The sequence below is a fragment of the Python bivittatus genome, unplaced genomic scaffold, assembly GCF_059951505.1.
Source record: "Python bivittatus isolate LINGU-HERP-01145 unplaced genomic scaffold, Pbiv_v1 ctg000330_np1212, whole genome shotgun sequence".
Taxonomy (NCBI): domain Eukaryota; kingdom Metazoa; phylum Chordata; class Lepidosauria; order Squamata; family Pythonidae; genus Python; species Python bivittatus.
The window spans coordinates 41,939,283-41,957,560 of NW_028277058.1; the positions used below are offsets into that span (position 1 = coordinate 41,939,283).

At 36.9% G+C, this 18,278-nt stretch overlaps 1 protein-coding gene across 2 annotated transcripts; it reads right to left on the reverse strand.

Annotated features, from left to right (window-relative positions):
- Nucleotides 1-810: 810 nt before the first annotated feature.
- On the reverse strand, nt 811-18,054 carry TCP11L2 (t-complex 11 like 2). 2 transcript variants are annotated; one of them, XM_025168041.2, is made up of 11 exons: nt 17,975-18,054; nt 14,307-14,364; nt 13,503-13,660; nt 11,535-11,670; nt 10,929-11,049; nt 9,567-9,787; nt 8,499-8,635; nt 6,910-7,100; nt 5,733-5,914; nt 5,440-5,612; nt 812-3,468 (listed from the first exon to the last, which is right to left on the reverse strand). In XM_025168041.2, exons 3-11 carry the CDS (start codon nt 13,639-13,641, stop codon nt 3,224-3,226), a joined length of 1,545 nt encoding a protein of 514 aa, XP_025023809.2. In that variant the 5' UTR covers nt 13,642-13,660; nt 14,307-14,364; nt 17,975-18,054; the 3' UTR covers nt 812-3,223. The 2 variants fall into 2 exon arrangements, with proteins under 2 accessions (XP_025023810.2, XP_025023809.2); XM_025168042.2 differs by lacking the exons at nt 14,307-14,364; nt 17,975-18,054 and having other exon boundaries at nt 811-3,468.
- Between the last annotated feature and the right edge of the window lie 224 nt (nt 18,055-18,278).

Consider the following 18,278-nt stretch of genomic DNA (forward strand, 5'->3'; position numbering starts at 1 on the left):
ATTTTAAAGGGGTTGCAAGACTTCAGAGAATTAGAGAATCCCCAATTTTAGAGCACCCGCAGTATCTTTTTATGTTTACACTTAATTATACATTTATACATTTATATTTGCAGAGTCTTTTAAGAGTATACCTTTGGCAGAGATATGTAAATATAATTTCTATACAAACAGCTTATATAGTACTCCATCCTCCATTCCCTCCTCAGTGACAACTTTGTGAAATAGGTCTGACTGAGAGTGACTGGCTCAAGTCACCTGCCAAGCTTCCATAACTAATTGAATCTGAGTCTCTGCAGTCCAAGCCCCCCTTTGTGTCCTCCATAGCCAAGTCTTTAACTAATCTGGTTGAGTGTATTATGCAGACAGAGTTTGTCTGATGGTATCAGGTGAGCAAAAACAAGCAAGCAAAAAAACAACAAAAAGAGGTTGAGTTTGAAATGGCAGCTGGGCTTTGCATAAACAAGCAAGTAGCCTAATCTGAAATATGCTGGATATTTATGTAAACTGATTATGCCAATTGCCATGTGAGTAGCAACATCAATGCATCTTGGTGTGTTCCAGGTGCTGACTGAAACAGTGCCCCCTATTTTAGTGGCTCTGATACAGTATACTTTTATTGCCACTTCACTTGTTTCCCTATTTCCCCCCACCCCCTTGCCACTAAGGATCGCTCTTTTACCCTTAATTGGACTATCCACTCAAAACATCCAAGAATCAGTGTAGGTCCAGCAACCATCTGTACTTCTGTCTTCATGTTTTTGTATTAGTACTTTAAAATGAGAGATAATCTCCACACATTTTTTAAAATCAAACCAAATTTAATGAATACATATAAGACAAAAACCACTTAACAAACCAATTACATACAATATCTCACTTTAGCCAAATGAAGTAAATATACTTCAATAATATCAGTAAGTAACATGCAAGAGGAACAAATTTACTTAACTGAGCATTCTGAACATCAAAGAGGTTATGAACATTAGTTGTGAGATGTTCAAAGACTGTTGAATGGACATACCATGCTATATAAAATGCCCTTTTCAAGTCATTTATAAAAAATCACACAATATCTTCTGCTTGAACATTGTACAATAAATATAGGTTGTTCATACTCTTAATTCCAATTAGTACCCACTGAAATAAATGGGAATTGTTCTGCTTAACTAGTTCCATTGTTCTCAGTGGTATCCAAGTTAAAAGAATGTGATCTGGATCTAATCCTCCAGGTTATTTAAAATATTGTGGAGACATACATTCCCCACTTGATCTCCCTGCATAATGTAGAGTGCTTAAAAACAGAACATATATACACCATAACATGATTACACTAAGATTTCTTTTTAATAGATGTTAACTTCACAACCTTATCAAGGCATGTATAGGTCCAAAATATTTTACACTTTTTAAATTTCAAGGTTAAGAATTAGATAATTGATTTTTCAATATATGGCATGAGTTAGTAAAGTGTAGTCCTCCAATTGTTGAGCTACAGTTCTTAGCATCCTTAGCTAAGGATGTAGGATGCTGGAAGTCATAGTACAGCATCAGAGGGACATACTTTATTCACCGCATATCGGGTATTCACGTATTCACTTCTTGATACAAGTCATTAGTATCAAAAAATATTGTGGCTCCATGCATACTTCCTTTAGCCATACACATAATAGTTCAATAGCTACCACAATCATATCTCACTTTCTCTCTTCCCAAACCAGCTAAAATTTATTTAGAAAAATGAAAGATGGAATATTTTTCCTTTTACTTGGAGAACTAAAAAAAAATATTAAGAGCAAAGGAAGACCAGAACAAGGAAGACCTTCTAAAAGACACTGAAAAAAACTATGCGGTTTAAGAAAATTGCTTTGTAAAGCTGAAGTTGGCTGTTGCAAGCACCTCTGGATTGCTGAATAAGCATTTATCACAAAAGGTTATCCTTTTGTTCAATTCCATATGGAATTGACACATATATGAAAAAGGAAACTGCTCTCTCCTAAAATAGCCAAGCAATATATATTCAAGAGATTTTTTACAAAATGAATTCATATCAGCCTTCCCCAATCTGACATCTCCTTGATGTTGTACGGATCCCAACTCTCAGAATTCTTTGCATCTTCCATCACCAGGTTGATGAAGGCTGATGTACATAGTTCTATGAGAACAAAAACAGATTTACCTATGTATCTACAGTTCTTTTAAACATTAAGGTCCTTCTTGAAAGTCTTTATGACAGTCACTTCAGAGGCATCAGTCATATGGTAAGAGGGCTGCATGTTATGCTCAAAGTTATGACAAATTATTTTAATAAAAAAGCAAATAAAATATAAACTGGGATTATTTAGTGACATAAATCTGCAAAAGTTGTTCCACTTAATAACTTCAGTATTTGCTGCTTAATACGATATATTTGTCTTCTTAAAGAAGAAGCTTTCTATTTTCAAATTCTGATTCATTCTGGTAGTAAAGTGAGGATTATATGCTCAATGTATTTTAGCCCTTCAATAAATTTGAGAAGATAAAAATATAGCTTGTATATAATTTGGCACATTGTTAAGCAACTGAGTTAAAATATGACTTCCCTTTTAAAAAAAGGAACTACTCCTCCAGGTGAAATCCAAGGGTACTAAATTCTAAGCAACTGGCACTGGACTATTATGAAGACTACATGCAGTAAGGGCTAAAAACAGGAAACAGCCTGGGATAAATTGGACATGTGCTCTTTTCCACCATCTTGCTTGTGAGAAAAGAGAAACTGGGCAGCGGGGAGGGGGACCCACCTTTCTTGAGCAATCCATTTAGGGTAAAGACAGAGGGCCAATGCCCTAACATTTAATTCAGATTAAATCTGAATTTACATTTTTATATTATTGCACCATAGTCATTAGCAAAAGCATATTAAACATTTAAAAGATTTATATTACTGTGGGCATTTATCATACACATCTGAAATACTCGTGTAGGAAAAAACATTTACAGTGAGTAAGTGCAATGTGTCATTGTTACAAACAGAATTCATCTTTTCAAAAGTTACTTTTTTCAAAATTTAGTAACTGCTTTAATTTGGGGGGAACTTTTATTTATTTGAATATAATCTGTATAATATCGACACATTTCTCTCTGTCTCCCATTAACAGTCATCACTGCAAGCTGTGCATATTCAAAAAAAGAATGCAAGTCACAGTATAAATACTGTGAAAAGGAGGGAAAAGAAGCTCTACGTATTTCAGTTGGTAGAAGACGGAAGTTCTGCTTTGTTTGTTTCTGTCTCACTGAACAGCAGTTTTCGAAAGATACTTGCATAGAATGGTCCATAAACCTGTTTATTAAGGTTAACAATGCTGGCATACTGTGATCCAATAGTCTCTATCTCTTTCTGAATCACTCCAAGACCTCCAGGAACTGTAGGCATAGATTTTTGAAAGCAAGGAGAAGCAAGCAAGCTTTTCATGTACAAATGAATTCGTTTATCTGTAAAGGAAAAAACACACAATTAGACTTCCTGGCATTACTCAGGACAGCATTAACTTCTCACTATGAATGAAAACTGATCAGCTGACAGGTTGATTAACTGCAATGCATCCACACATCAAAAAAGGCAGTATGGCTATACAAATGGCACCCTGATGGATACCCATGCATTAGCTGTTCACATCTAATCCACAAAAGATTTGGCATGTAGACCGCAAAATGCAATGGAAATCTACGCAATTAAGGTTCTCTCCTTCAGGGAAGTCTACAATGCAGACATGTCCACCTACTCATTCATTCATTCATTCATTCATTCATTCAAAACATCCATTATTTTAGCTCGCTGCAACCTTGTGAGCCTCGATGGTTACAATGTCACAGTAAAAACAACAGAATTAAAACATGCCATCAAAATTGCAAAAAACAAAACCCAAAGCAGGGGGGGGGAAAGAACAAGAGGTGCAGATGATGTTACTAAAACATTCTTCGAAAATTCAATTTTTAATAACTTCCTAAAAGCTATCAGGGAGGGGGCCAGTCTGATCTCACAGTGTTGGTGCTGTTACAAATAAAAGTGCCTTCCTTCTAGCTTCGACTCCCTGGACGTTCCAGAAATGTGGGACAAGAACCCCTATGTGATCTCACAGGAAGGGCCAAATCTGGTTGGAGGAGGTGGTCCTGTGGGTACCCAGGTGCCAAGCCTTGAAGGCTGTTATCGGTAAACCCCAGCACATTAAATTGCACACAGAATTGAAGTGGTAACCAGTGCAGGGGCTGCAACACAGGTGTAATATGCACCCAACACTGGAAACCAATTAAGACACAGGGTGCCACTTTCTGGACTAATTGTAATTTCTGGGTAACCCCATGTAAAGCACCCTGCAGCAGTCTATACGGGTGGTGATAAGAGCATGAGTTACTGTTGCTAAGTCTTCCTGCATCAGGTAAGGATGCAACTGGCACACATTTCCCTGGCTTAAACGTTCATGCCTACCAGCACTGCCTCTCCATGTGAAAGAGAGAAGGGGATTACAGTTGCTTTAGGATGACTTTGATTTGAACAGATCACAACTGGTTTGCAACTTTCTCTAAAACTTTAGATTCCAATTTGATCTCTATTTGTAAAGAAGCCTTCAAAAATGTTCATGTAAAAGAGATTTTAAGCCTGGCATTTATATGCAGATACACTTACTGCACTGGGATTTGCAATTCTAGAGGTAAAATCTGTTGATCTCTTCGACATTACATTGACATCCAAATAATTTTCTCATTAAAAACATGAAAGTAATTTGCCATTACATTCTTCCAGAAATGAACTTCCTGTACCTCCAGCCAACATGTTCACTGGGGACAATACTGAGAGTTATAGTTCAGTAATACTTTAAGAGCCATAGGTTCCCAATGCCTGCTCTGAATGTCTAGCAAAATCTCCATGTCTCCAGTTACAGCTATCTCTGCCAAGATTCACATATCATGACAAGTCATAACGTTGTTTGCTTGGTTTAGAGTAATTTGTTTAGCGAACTTCAGCACTGTGATTGATAAAACATGAGCAATGAACCCAGTCAACTGTGGTGTATCTACAGTCAATTGCATGGAAAGAGCCTTCTGTACAAACTATTATAAGCTGGTGAGAGGGTCTATGCAGGTTTTGAATAGGAGAGACCGAGCCAGCTGCCCTCCTGAACTTGTGCTCCTTTCAAACAACAATCTGGCTAAAACTAGGGTAATCATTTAGTTAAGCTAGGATTTCTAGATTTCTTCATGCAACTAATAATCTAAAATCAACAATGTACTATTAAGGCTAAGAAGTAGATAGGCCCAATCTTCACAATGGGAACAAGCAGAGGCTTAAAAAAAAAAAAGATAAATTCATAAAGTCTGTAAGAAAATGCTCAGAAGGAGTCACAGCTATATTTAAGCATACATTTCATATTAAAAAATCTGTCAGTTAAGTAATTTATCACTAACCAATTAAGGTGATGACAGCATTGTCTTCCTCAACAATGTTGCAGAGCTGACCCACCAAATTTGCTTGAACCTCCTTATTTAATGGTTGAAAGCCTCTCTCTGTGAGTGATTCATTCATTGCACTACATGTCTGAATACCTATTGTGTTGAGAGCTTCTTTTAAATCAAAAGTCCTGAAAGAGAGGTGGGAGGAGATTAAAAAGAAAAAAAGTTAGAATACAAAATGCTGTCACATAATGCTTTTGACTTTTTAAAAATTATTATTATTCAGTAATTCAGGTGAATTTACTTACTCCTTATGCATTCCTTCAAGCAAAACAAAAGAAATCCTTTTTTGTTTCTCAACAAAGTCTGGAATACCCTCAATAACTGCAGGTACCATGTTGCTTGTTATGAGAGAAATACACGCTACAGTCTTCATCTGATTCAATTTCTTGGATAACTCTTGAAGGCGAGCTTCATCTGTCATTAGTGTCTGAAACAATTGATGCAGTGTAACATTTATGAGCAATCATCAAACATCTGACCATATTTAACATCAAAATATGTCTTTAGGAGAGCTTCAACTTTTTCATCAGGTTCAGAATAAAAAAGTCTCCTGAGAAATGTAACTACCACCAAGATTTTCATTATATTCAAAAGTGCTGGTAATATAAATGCAAAATGTCCACATTCCCTTTCTGTATAAATATTTAAATTTAAATTAAATGCTGTTTTCTTAAATCTCTAACAGCAAACAGAACCTACATAAGTAGTGGTTAAAGCCGAAGGTTCATCTATAATAGCTTTCTATGGCACACATTAACCAATCAGATTCATTCAGGAAGCTTTCAGGTGTGGATAAGAGGGTACTCCTTCTCTTCTGCTGTTGCTCCCCAGTAATTGCTATTTAAGATAGAACAATTTTGAGAGCTGGGAGGTACTAAACAGCCATTAAGGCTAGCAGTTATAGATATCCTGAACTGCCATGACTTTGTCCAGTCTCCTAAAACTATTGAAATTATGACTGTCATCACATCAGATGCAGCCTGTTCCGCAGAGTTAGATGTTCCCATTAATTTCTACAAGAGAAAGTAAGTAGCTTACCACAGAGTTAGGGGCTCCATTAGTAACTAATCACATCAAATACAAGGCATAAAGTTATAATGCAATGAAATGTGTAGCTTTCAAGATATCAAACCTCATGATAAAAGGGAGTCAACCCCAATGGGCTTGAATGAGGTAGTTGCAAGTTTGCTTCTCAAAAAATCCTACCTGTGACACTATGGATGGTAATAACTAGTCTACTGGCCTAGATTCATACAACATGCTAACCTATAACATGACTTGTTTGTTTTTTGATTACTCTATTGTGTTAAATCAATGTTAAGCCATGACTCAACCTCCAGATATAAATTGCTATCGACTATGTTTGCTAGAGGAAAAAGTAGAACAAAAGTTTTAGAAATTCTGAGATAGGAAGCAAATTACCTCTGGAATTTTTTGTTTCTGGTAATCCCACTGTAACAGTTTCAGGTAGCTGTTTGTTAACACCACAGTAGGACTCAGGTTTGGTTTAGAGATCCCATTAGCACCAGGAGATGACGACATTTCACAGGAAATGGAAGATAATTCATCTTGTATTGATTCCCTTATCCATTCAGTTGTCAGGTCCAGGGCATCTGAACATTTTGAGACAAGCGAGATTGATTGATTGATTGATTGATCACTCAATCATATTTATATAGTCTCCCATCTCACATAAAGTGACTCTTGTAATAAGAGAGACCAGATCTGTACTGATTGTTTTACAAAGACATGTACCCAGTTGAATAAATAAGCTATGGAGGGGGATAACTCAAGGACCTAATCACCAAAAGGAAATAAAAGAAGTGAATGTTGAAAAGTAGAGAAAGTTTTTAAAAACTGACTAAGCCTACAACATGACAAAGAGACATTATAAGCACGCATGAGCACACAATGTAGAAACATCCATGGTAGAAGAAGAAACTGGCCATTTCAAGTTGCATACATTGCCAGCTCAAATTCTGCTCATAAACATGACATAATCACAGTGCAGTATAGTGTGGGAAGGCAGGATCCTTGTCTGGAAGGAGGATCAGGTCTCTCTTCTCTCTTTTCATATGCAACTGCCAAAAATAACATGTATGTGTGTGTGTGTGTGTATGTACACACACACACACACACACAGTTTCAGCCATTATAAGCCAATCTTATATACAAAAGGAGATTTTTTAAAAAAAATCTTGTAAGCAAGGACAGAGATTGTGCCCTTGAGAAACTTCTGACAAAGCCTCCTGCTTTATTTGCACTCTTAAGCAAATCAAGAACCTTTTACGATACATTTGAAATTTACTTACCTAATTCACTAGTCATCTATCCAAGCAGTTATTTTCTAAACAAAGGTCATGGAAGAATGATTGCTTTCTGGATTTACAAACTAAAATTTCATTTGTGCTATAATAGTGATGAATATGATGCAATCCAGCCAATTATACTTTAATTAATAAGCTATAACAAACCATGACATAGCATGATACATGAACCAGTTCATAATCAATCTTCTTAAATGGAGTCTGTGCGTCTCCCATTGCTTCTTAAGAACATATGTGTGTTCTGTCTTCCTATGCTTTTAACGAAGGCTTTATATGCAAAAGAAGGTGAAGAAAAGCAGCATCAGGCACCCCTAATGATACACTGGGACACAGGAAAATAATATGATGGGGCACAGCATTCCTTACAGTCAACATAACCTGCATTCAAAATACAATCCCCTTCATTAATAGCTTTGATCGGACAGGATGTATGCAGATCAAGCAGAGATCTGAGGGGTCTTTTTAAAAGCTGAGTAAGCATTCCAGACAGTAAAACATGTCAGCCAAAGCACTTTTGCAACTCAAGGTTGTTTTACTGACAGTACATCCTCAAAAAGATTTAGAAGGAGACTCCCCCACACCCGAAACCTGTTGCAGCTTTTTGCTCAACTGCTTCAGATCTCATATAATTGCCTTTGTTGCCACTTCATTGACTATTCCCTTTTATGTAAACAAAAAACCTACTTGGAGTTTCTTCAAGTATATCTTGGAATTTTGCTCTTTCATAATCTACCAAGTTGCGCTGAAGGTGAGGTCTAAGACTCTGAATGGTAAAATTAACCATATCCATTGTCATGAGGTCCAGAACATGGAATATTTGCCTGAAAGAATAAGGAAATGACAAATTTGCTGTATGTTCAAACCTTGTATTTACATTCTGTTAATCAGTCGTCCTTTCTCACAATGTGAACATGATGCACACCCTTATGATAAATTTCCCAAGAATTTACTTTTCACAAGAAACTACATCAGCCTCCGTGCTTCAAAGATAAGGCATGACACTGTAAAGTTACTGGGCAGAATTTGAGCTGTTTTGCAACCTTTCTGTAGTTATGTCTTTATATAACCTATAGCTACTGCAAACACGAAGATCACAAGAAATGATAACCCAAATCAAATTGTAGTCCTATCTATCGTACTCCTACAATGGCTTAACCAAATGTCTATGGAAAATGGGTAGTGCAAGAGTCCCTCCTTGTGCTTTTAAGCAACTGGCATTAAAAAGCATATTGCCTCCAAGCTGGAATAAATATATATCCATTGGGATTAATAAAAAACAACAGTGAAAGCTGTGTTGAACCATAAGAAAATATGATAGGGTGCTCCTTTTATGAGGGACAAAGTGGCATGGAGGTGCATGCTTGCTTTTACAAAAAGTGGGAGATGGGGAAAAAGCAGAAAACTAAAAAAAAAAAAGGCCAAAGATTTACAGTTTAAAATCAGACTCAAGATGCCAATTGTACATGGAATGTTTTAGTCCAATGTTTCTCAACCTCAGCAACTTTAAGATAAGTGAACTTCAACTCCCAGAATTCCTCAGTCAACAATGCTTTAGTCAGTGGTAGGTATTACTAACGTCTGACTATCCTTAACAATAAAAGACAAAGGATGGGATGGGAGGACTCCAACAGCCATGCTAGCTGGGAATTCTAAATGATGTAGGACACCTGGAGGAAGCCATGTTTGGGGAAGACTGATTCAGATCATTTGTTTAACCACCACTTAGTGTTAAAAAGCAAATCACATACCAACCTCAACAATGCTACAATATTCCCAGTGGCTTTTAACTGGTTGATATCATTATCCCTTACAGGAGCACACAGCTTCCCCATGGTGCTGATGACATAGTTTGCAAGACCCTGGATATCAACTGCATTGTGCTCAGCCTGCTGCCTTATGAGGTCTGTGTCGAGGACTTCACAAATTTGGTTGCGCATCCTGTTAGCCCCCGGGTTTAAAAAAGAGAGAAGGATCTGCAAGATTAAAACCACAAGGCAACTAAACTGTAGTTAATGGCCCATAATAGCAATGTGTGTTTCATATGGTCAAAGACACCACAGAGAGAACCCATCAATGTTATAAGTTAGGAGGAATTTCAGCAACTATGGCTTTACATTGCACATGCCAAAATTGCCTCTTCAAGAACTATTATGAATCCTGCCCATCTTGCTACCTGAGGTCACTCTTCATAAACTTTTTAATTCAAGTACTTTAAATGCCATACCTAGATGCAAAACAGGTACATGCTGATTTACATCTAGATTATCTCACATGAGAGTCTTGTTGGAGAAACTAAGTGGCCACAAAGCTAACAAAGTGATTTTGGTTCAGTTTGCTTTTTTTCAACCTAATCTATCTCATGGGGCAAAAAAGTCAGGGAAAACCATGGAGGCAATTTTGAATTTTCCGAAGAGCAAAATATACTGAAAAATTAATATATCTCAGTACTACTAACAACTAGAGGAGCCAGTTTGGTGTAGTGGTTAAGACATCAGGCTAGAAACTGGAAGACCTTGGGCTCTCTCTCTTTCATTCTCTGTCAGCCCTAGGAAGGAGGCAATGACAAACCACTTCCCAGAAACCTTGCCAGGAAAACTGCAGGGGCTAGTCTAGGCAGACACCAGGAATCAAAAATGACTCAAAGGCGCACCCTCCCCCCACCAAAAATCCCTAACAACTACAAAACAGTAATGTTATAATAAAGTTGTAATCATATTAGCAGTATCCCATTCAGGTCCAGTTTAAGTACTCTGCATGCAAATACTAATGTTTTAGGCAGAGCCTGCCATGCGCACGCACACCCCACTTTTTAACTGGCTTTCAGCACTGACAGGAGAAGGTGAGCAGTTATTGCGTCCATCTGGAATGTAACAATGCTACATCAGAGTCCAGGGAAATAGATGGCAAGAGCTGCTCAGCCTCAACTTCTCCACTCCCCCAGTCATCGTGGCCAAGGCGTCTGAAGGGTAGTCAGGCTATGGACAGCTTGAGAGGCTGCACACTTCACATCTACAACTTGGATTTACAGAACCCCGTTGTAACGAACCTGCTCTGTGGCCACTACCAACAAGACAGAAACAAACTTAGCTTGAGAGAGCAGGAGCAAAAACTCACCTCTTTAATTTCCTCAAACAGTTTGATTGCGTGCTCATACTCAGGAGGGTCTTCATTCAAATCTTCTTCCAAGCGATCCCAGAATGCTTTATGTACAATTTGTTTAACCCTTCCAGGCAAGCTGTCAGGAGTGAGGTGGGAAGAGAGGGCAGCACAGGCATTCAAAGAAAGCAAAGTGTTAAAACTGTTACATAACTCAAATCAAGTTCCTGCTTGGAGGAAAGTACTTATCATTTCATTAATAGAAAGATCCTAGCCATGGTAATTTATAAACCAAGGTTCATGGCTAAATTTGTTTGTGAAATGGGCCATTACAGTTATTACAGAACCCATGATTAAAGCTTTGTGAGATGTATAACCTTAGCCAGTATTAACAGGAATTAACTCTGTACACTCAAGGTTCTCCTTTGAATAGCAATGTGTAAGTTTAACGGGCTTGTTAGAACGAATCACAAGCTTAAACTGAAAACACACTCGCTTAACTAGTTGAGTACACATTCTGCACCAAAAGATGAACATTTGAAAAGACCCCGAAACCATCTGTGAATGCTTGTTGATTTGTTTCGAAAGTGGCTTTCCCCCATCATTTCTAAAACCCAAGCCTACCTGTTCTGTGGGTGCTCTATGCGTTCCAAATGAAAATTCTCATTTACAGCAATTTCATGAGCGAGAGTCAGGTTTGACAAATTCCTTGCCGCTGCCATCATTTCATCAAACGTAACCATTTTGGGAGGGCTTGTTGCTGGAATCAAGAAATAAAATGCATGACACGTTGACTTGATGTGAAAACAGATAAATACTTTACATTTCTGAGTAGGTTCGTTTAGGGTTAAAAAAAGAGGTTTACTTAGAATTTGTCTAAGTAATTTGTCTAAGTACTAAGAATTTTCACAAAATATGTACTTTTTTGCCAGCTCCCATGCAGGATTTACTGAGAAGATTTTGCTATCTGAAATTGCTTGCCCATGGGAGCCAATTAATGCAATCCCTTTAAAATATGTAAATCTATCTGATTCAAAAATGGCCCCTGCCCCTGTTCCCCTGTCACTGTTCCTATAACAGGATGGCAGTGTCTATTCCTGAGGCAACAGACTAGCTTAGAAAGTTCAGGACACATTAACTGTGTCTCCCCACCATCCTGCAGCTGGGTTCGCATACCATACTAAGTCATATTGCACTTTGTTCTGGCCTGCGGGTTCAATCAACATCCTACTGTGGCTCAAACCATGATTTATGTATGAAATCAGCCAACTGTTCCTTATTCAGCAAGCCCTGGTTAATGAGTGCTGCCCCAGAGACTTCCTCCTTTCTACTTGACCCTCTATACAAAAACTAATCAAACTGGCATTTGTGTTTTATTTTAACAGCAAAAATAAGACAGGAATGATAACTTTACTTGAAGGAGGCAGATTAACATCAGAGGTCCAAGATGCTTTTCACTGCACACAGAGCTTTATCCAGAGTTGCCTCATTCTGTCTAATGGAATGGCCAACTCTGATCTCTGGACATCTGAAATTGCTTGCCCATGGGAGCCAATTAATGCAATCCCTTTAAAATATGTAAATCTATCTGTTTGATACTGAATGTTTTCAATCTATTGACATGCTATTTGCTTCTATTTTTATAACAATTTACTTATTATTTCCCCCCACATATTCCATTGCAAGATATTTTATTATAGGAATCCAATACAGAAATGTATTAATAAAATAAATGAATAAACGCTAAGCAGAGGTGAATTAAAATGAGAAAATACATGTTCTATCTAAAGTAGAGTTTTTCAAGCATAAGTATTATCTTAGTGAAATGTTTTTGCATTGAACTGCATTTACAGTACACTTATATGTTACAGAATATTCTGGACATGTTCTAAGGTGATCACTCAGTTCAGGTAGAGGACAACTCAGTTCAGGTAGAGGACAATTTTGCTATTTTATACTTTTTCTGCAAAATTTCAAAATGTATTCAAGGATATGGTTGGCATTTCTCTGCAGATGGGTAGGGTAAGACATTTTAATGATAATCATAAATTAATCATGATAATTAATTTACGATAATCATGCTAAATTCATAAATGATAATCATGCTCTTCAGGGAAGTTCTTTATGATCACTTTACTAATGCCCAGCATCAACACATGGGCAACTGCTAGAATCCAGACCATCTTGGCCAGAGGTTAACAATAATCTCAGATGCCGCTGCGCAATGGCACAAATTATGACATTCTGGCAGTCTCTTCTACCCACAAGACTTTGTATGATTTCATGCAAGATAGCTGAAATCTTCTGAAATGCTGATAGTCTCAACTCCTATAGGAAAACACTGAAATTTTGCACAATTTGGGGAAATATTTTATTTGGGTGTTTTGAGGACCCAATCTAGAAGTGTCAGAGACACTGCATTGACCTCCTTGAACAAAAATCCTACCAGGGCCCAAATTAGGCCAGAAGACAATAGTCCACCAATGTCCCCCTCAAAATGGAGGAGGATCTGCATACCCAGTTTAAAGTTAAGTATCACAGACCCTTTTGGCAATTCAAAGGAACATATCCCAGTATGTGCTTTTTGCTTACAGGCTGGGGAACTGGGCTTGCTTGAAGAATCACTGGTAAAACTCTGCCTTGAGTATTCAGACTCACTAGACGAAGAAATTGCACTTTCCGAGGATCTTGAAGAATCACAGTCACTGCTTTGCTCATCACTGAAAGGCATTTTGGATCACTTATAGAACCTGCCAAACAAAATTTTAAAAAAGGGTTTACTTAAATCTGTTTGATACAGCTACAAGAGAGACTTTAAAATTGTTGTCCCTGAAGAGCATTAATACTGAATTTATTTGAAAAGAAGACTAGTGTTTATTCCAAATAATTTACTTTTAAAATGGAAAGATATTCCTAGATTCACTGAGCATATGGGAGGCAGATGAGCTTTTTTCTCTAAGCTTCCTTTGGGGGTTGGGGTCATCTTGCCTTTGGATAAATCTGTTATGTTAGTATTGCCCATCTTACATACAACTTATCCATTTTATTGTCATTTAAAATTGAATCAGGCAATAATATTACTAAATGTCTTTGTATTTTGTAAAAACTGGCTTAAATTGTACAGTGTACAGGATAGTGCTGAGACCTTATGAAAAGGAATAAAATTAGACATGGAACCTGGAAACCTTTATTCATAATCCCAGATTCTGTGATTTGAAAACAACAACTATTTATATGATTCAATTCTCCATACTTGCACATATATGTTTAATTCTTATTGCAGCCACTCCCAACCCTAGTAACTTCCAGGTGTGGCCACTGGCCTTGTTGATGATTATGGAAAATGTGGTCTAATATAAGTAAATCACTGAACGTTAGTCAAAATTGTATACTAACCTGTGTAAGCAAGCACAGAATGGAGTAATCACAATTGGCTAGAGGTAGATGCAGTCCTCTTGAAAATTAAAAAGACAAATGTTACTTAATTTAACACTTAGAATTTAGCTAATACTTCAAAGAGTTCTCTACATACATCATTTTATCAGTTTTTACAACAACTGTATAAGACAGGTCCATATTCTAAAGCTAAAGATAAAACCTGGAGTGGGCATTTGATGTCCAATGTTAAAAAATAACAATACTTTTTTTAGGCTATAATCTCATAGAATTTAGGATAGCATCTTATGGACCACTGGACTCCTTGTAAACTGAGATACTCTTCCTTACCAGAGCACTCAAGATTTTGTTGTCTAAACTCTCCATAACTGAAGAAGTTCCATTTTTCATGGAATTTCAAACAACAAAGCCAGTGTACAAGGGGGGGGGGGGTCCTCCTTGGATACAGAATCCAGCAGCTACTATTAGAGTCAGGCTAACAGAAGTTTTACTCTGTTTTCTGAGCCAAATGACCCTTACTCTATTCTTGTTAATAAAAAGGTACTACAACACAAAGAAAAGTGATCACTTTGATTTCTTTCAATATGCAATAATATTTAACCATAGTTAAATAACTGGTAGTCATCCAACTGATCAACTTAGAATATTTGACTAGTGAATTAAAAAGTGTGCCAATTTATCCAATATGAAACGCACCACCAACTGAGGTCAGTGTGATAAGAGTTTTAAACCAGCCATTATCCAATCCATATACTTTATCCATTATTATGCCAATACACCTACTCATTTTTGGAAAACCCACAATCTGAGGAGTCATTACTAATATATAACACCTCTTGTAGTGAATCATTAATAATTCTCATGATTTAATGCAATGAAATACTTCCTGTGCCAAGGAAAAGCAACTCCAGTGTCAGGTAACTTAAAAATCCCACCAACCATCTCTAGGCACATGTGCAGGACAGGAAATAAACATGACATCATCCAGTTTAAAAACTACAGTTGGAACTTACATAGTCACAGTACAATTACTAAACTGCTCTGGCTATGAGTCAACACAATGTACTTCAGGCAAACATGAATCTCTTGTTTACAACATGAACTTTTGCCAGATGTCCCTCAGTTCCATAGGAATCTTCTTAATCATAACTGCCAATTAATTGGAAGCCATTATTAATTGTAAAGAAGGTACTCTATTTATCCACAAATGATAAAGGAGAGACAGATTAGTATGCTGATCTCCATTCCTCTTCTCAGGTGTAAACTTAACATGTAAGCACAAAGACTGAATAGAGTGAAAACAGCTATCCTAACTTGGTGTCCTCAAGATGTGTTAGCATATTGGCAAGGAATTATGGAAATCAAAGTTTTTCTTATCAGGAGGGTAGCATTTTGGGAAAAGGATGGACCAAAACATCATCACTTGTAACAAGCATTTGTTTATTTCAGAACTTTTTAATATCAAAAGTTAAGTCACAACACAGCTGTTGTTTGTTCTAATGGTTCCATTTGAGGTTACCCCAAAATCTCTTTGTCCTCAAATGTGCAAGGTACCTTACGGCAGCAGCATAGTAGTTGCCCACTCTTGATTTGCAAGTGAAGTTCCTTGTTGCAGCTATAAAGTAACCTTGATGTTCACGGTAACAGAAGAACAAGTTAGACTATAAACTATGGTTTATCAATGACAATGGCTGAGTTTACACAGCTCACTAAGCCAAAACCAAACAAGCTACATTATGGTTTAGTTTACGTGAATAAAATCACAGTCTGAAACTATACAGTCTAGGCACGATTCACCCAACTTATGAATGTTAGACCCAGTGAAGAGAACTGACATAATAATAACATAACTACATACTTTAGAGTTTTGTGCCTTGATGTCATATTGCACAGAATACATAAGAACATGAATCACTGAGCCAGGCAATTAAAAGAGACTGTCCCTCATTTGCAAAGAAAATTATGACTCCTGAAAGAAATCTGAGTTGCTGCCATTCCAACTTCATTGTTTCTTTCCTTGGATTTCCATCTGAGGTCTTTTTAAAGTAGCTAATAGAAATATGCTTCTTTTCTGAGTAGATTCTGGTCCTCAGATTTTACCATACTGACATTTTACAAATGGACCTTCTTTCTGACTTTATATGTGATGTAGTAATCAAAGTGTACACTTTTCCATTTTTTCTGTAAAAGGTCTTAGGAATGTGATCATATATAAAAATAAATAAGCTACAGAAAGTTGCCATTTAAAAATGCACACATTAAAGAAAACTGATGTTTGTGCATACTGATGTAGAAACTGGATGGGACACACCAAATACCAAATAACCATCTACCAATAAACCAGAAACAAGTATATAATCATTTCTATGTGCTTTGCATACTCTTCTTCTTCTTCTTCTTCTTCTTCTTCTTCTTCTTCTTCTTCTTCTTCTTCTTCTTCTTCTTCTTCTTCTTCTTCTTCTTCTTCTTCTTCTTCGTCTTCTTCTTCTTCTTCTTCTTCTTCTCAGGATATGTTCTGACTCTCAAGACCAAAGGGACAGCCTTTACATAGATCAAACCAAGCCACATATCCAAATACTGATTTTCCTGTATGCTTATTCAGAAGTAAGCAAGGATACCAGTTGCAAATACTTCTCCCCACTTGCTTACCCAGAATATATATACAAAGCATCGGAAAAAAATATTTTTAAATTTGTTCTTCAAATTGCATGCATCATAAATTTACTAAAGTTAGTTAGACTCACTCACAGCTTTCTCTTCTCTACTCTTTCCACTGCTTAAGCAAACAATAAACTCCTAAGATGTCACCAACCCTAAATTGCAAATAGGAGACATATGGCTAATGTTGTTAATTGACCATTTTTACATTATCAAATGAGTTTGCCCTTAACTGACTGTTAAAATATGTTTACATGAGGAAGACCAACCTTTCCACTGATGAAACAGACATCAAAGGAGAATGCTAAAAAGAACCAGCTGCAGAGGAAAAACAACAACTAATAATCAAATCAAGAGGAGACTGGGAAGAATGGCATGAAGCTACTCATAGAAATTTCTAACTTTCAGATGTTTGCGGCCCAAGATTGTTCTGGTGTAACTTTTTGCTGCAGGACCACATGAAAAACATGGTGATCTCTGAAAATTCATGACAGTCAGTAGGTATGCAACTCTATACGCATGGAACCAACCAGAAATAGACTGACCAAGTCCATGCACCACTGGACTGGACAGGATTCTGGAGTGGATAAAGTTGCAGTCTGCACATTTTATGCTATCTTAGGGAACTGGAAAGCTACTACAAATAGCCTTACAGCAGAAGGCAATAAATAAAAGTAAATATGAAGAGCTCTACATACTTCACTTGCTCAACCTGAAAAGCACACTGTAGATCCAGCCTATCTGTCCTAAGTGCAGCTATACAAGACACGCATACACAACAAATAAAATCAGAACCTAAAATAGAACTTCATAGCCTTATTGTTATTCTATTTTTCTGGTTGGAAAATAAGCTTTATCAGAAATTACACAGTATTAGAAAACTCAAGATATTAAAATACTTTAAAAAGCTTATTTAACAATAGAAATACATGCATGTTTGTGACCTATAACACCTTGCTTACCATGTTTACTGCACTCGTTTTAGACTGCCTATCCTGGTCAGTCCTTACCTGTTCAAGAGTTGCTCCCTGTATGGGATTTGATGCAATTCATTGGCAGTTATGCTTTCAATATGTATACTGAAGATCATTTAAGTAGCGCAGAGCAGATCTACAGGCTGAGACATAGAAAAGAAGAAGAGATTTCTGAGTAAAACCAATATAATTGTATAGCATATTGTCAATGTAAGTATTGTGCCTATTTGGGACAGAAGAAATGAGACAGAGATGAAATTTTCATGACAGTGTAGACTCTTCAACCCCATCACTGTCAACATTTATATAGTTGTGAAAACACCTATTATTTCATCAATAC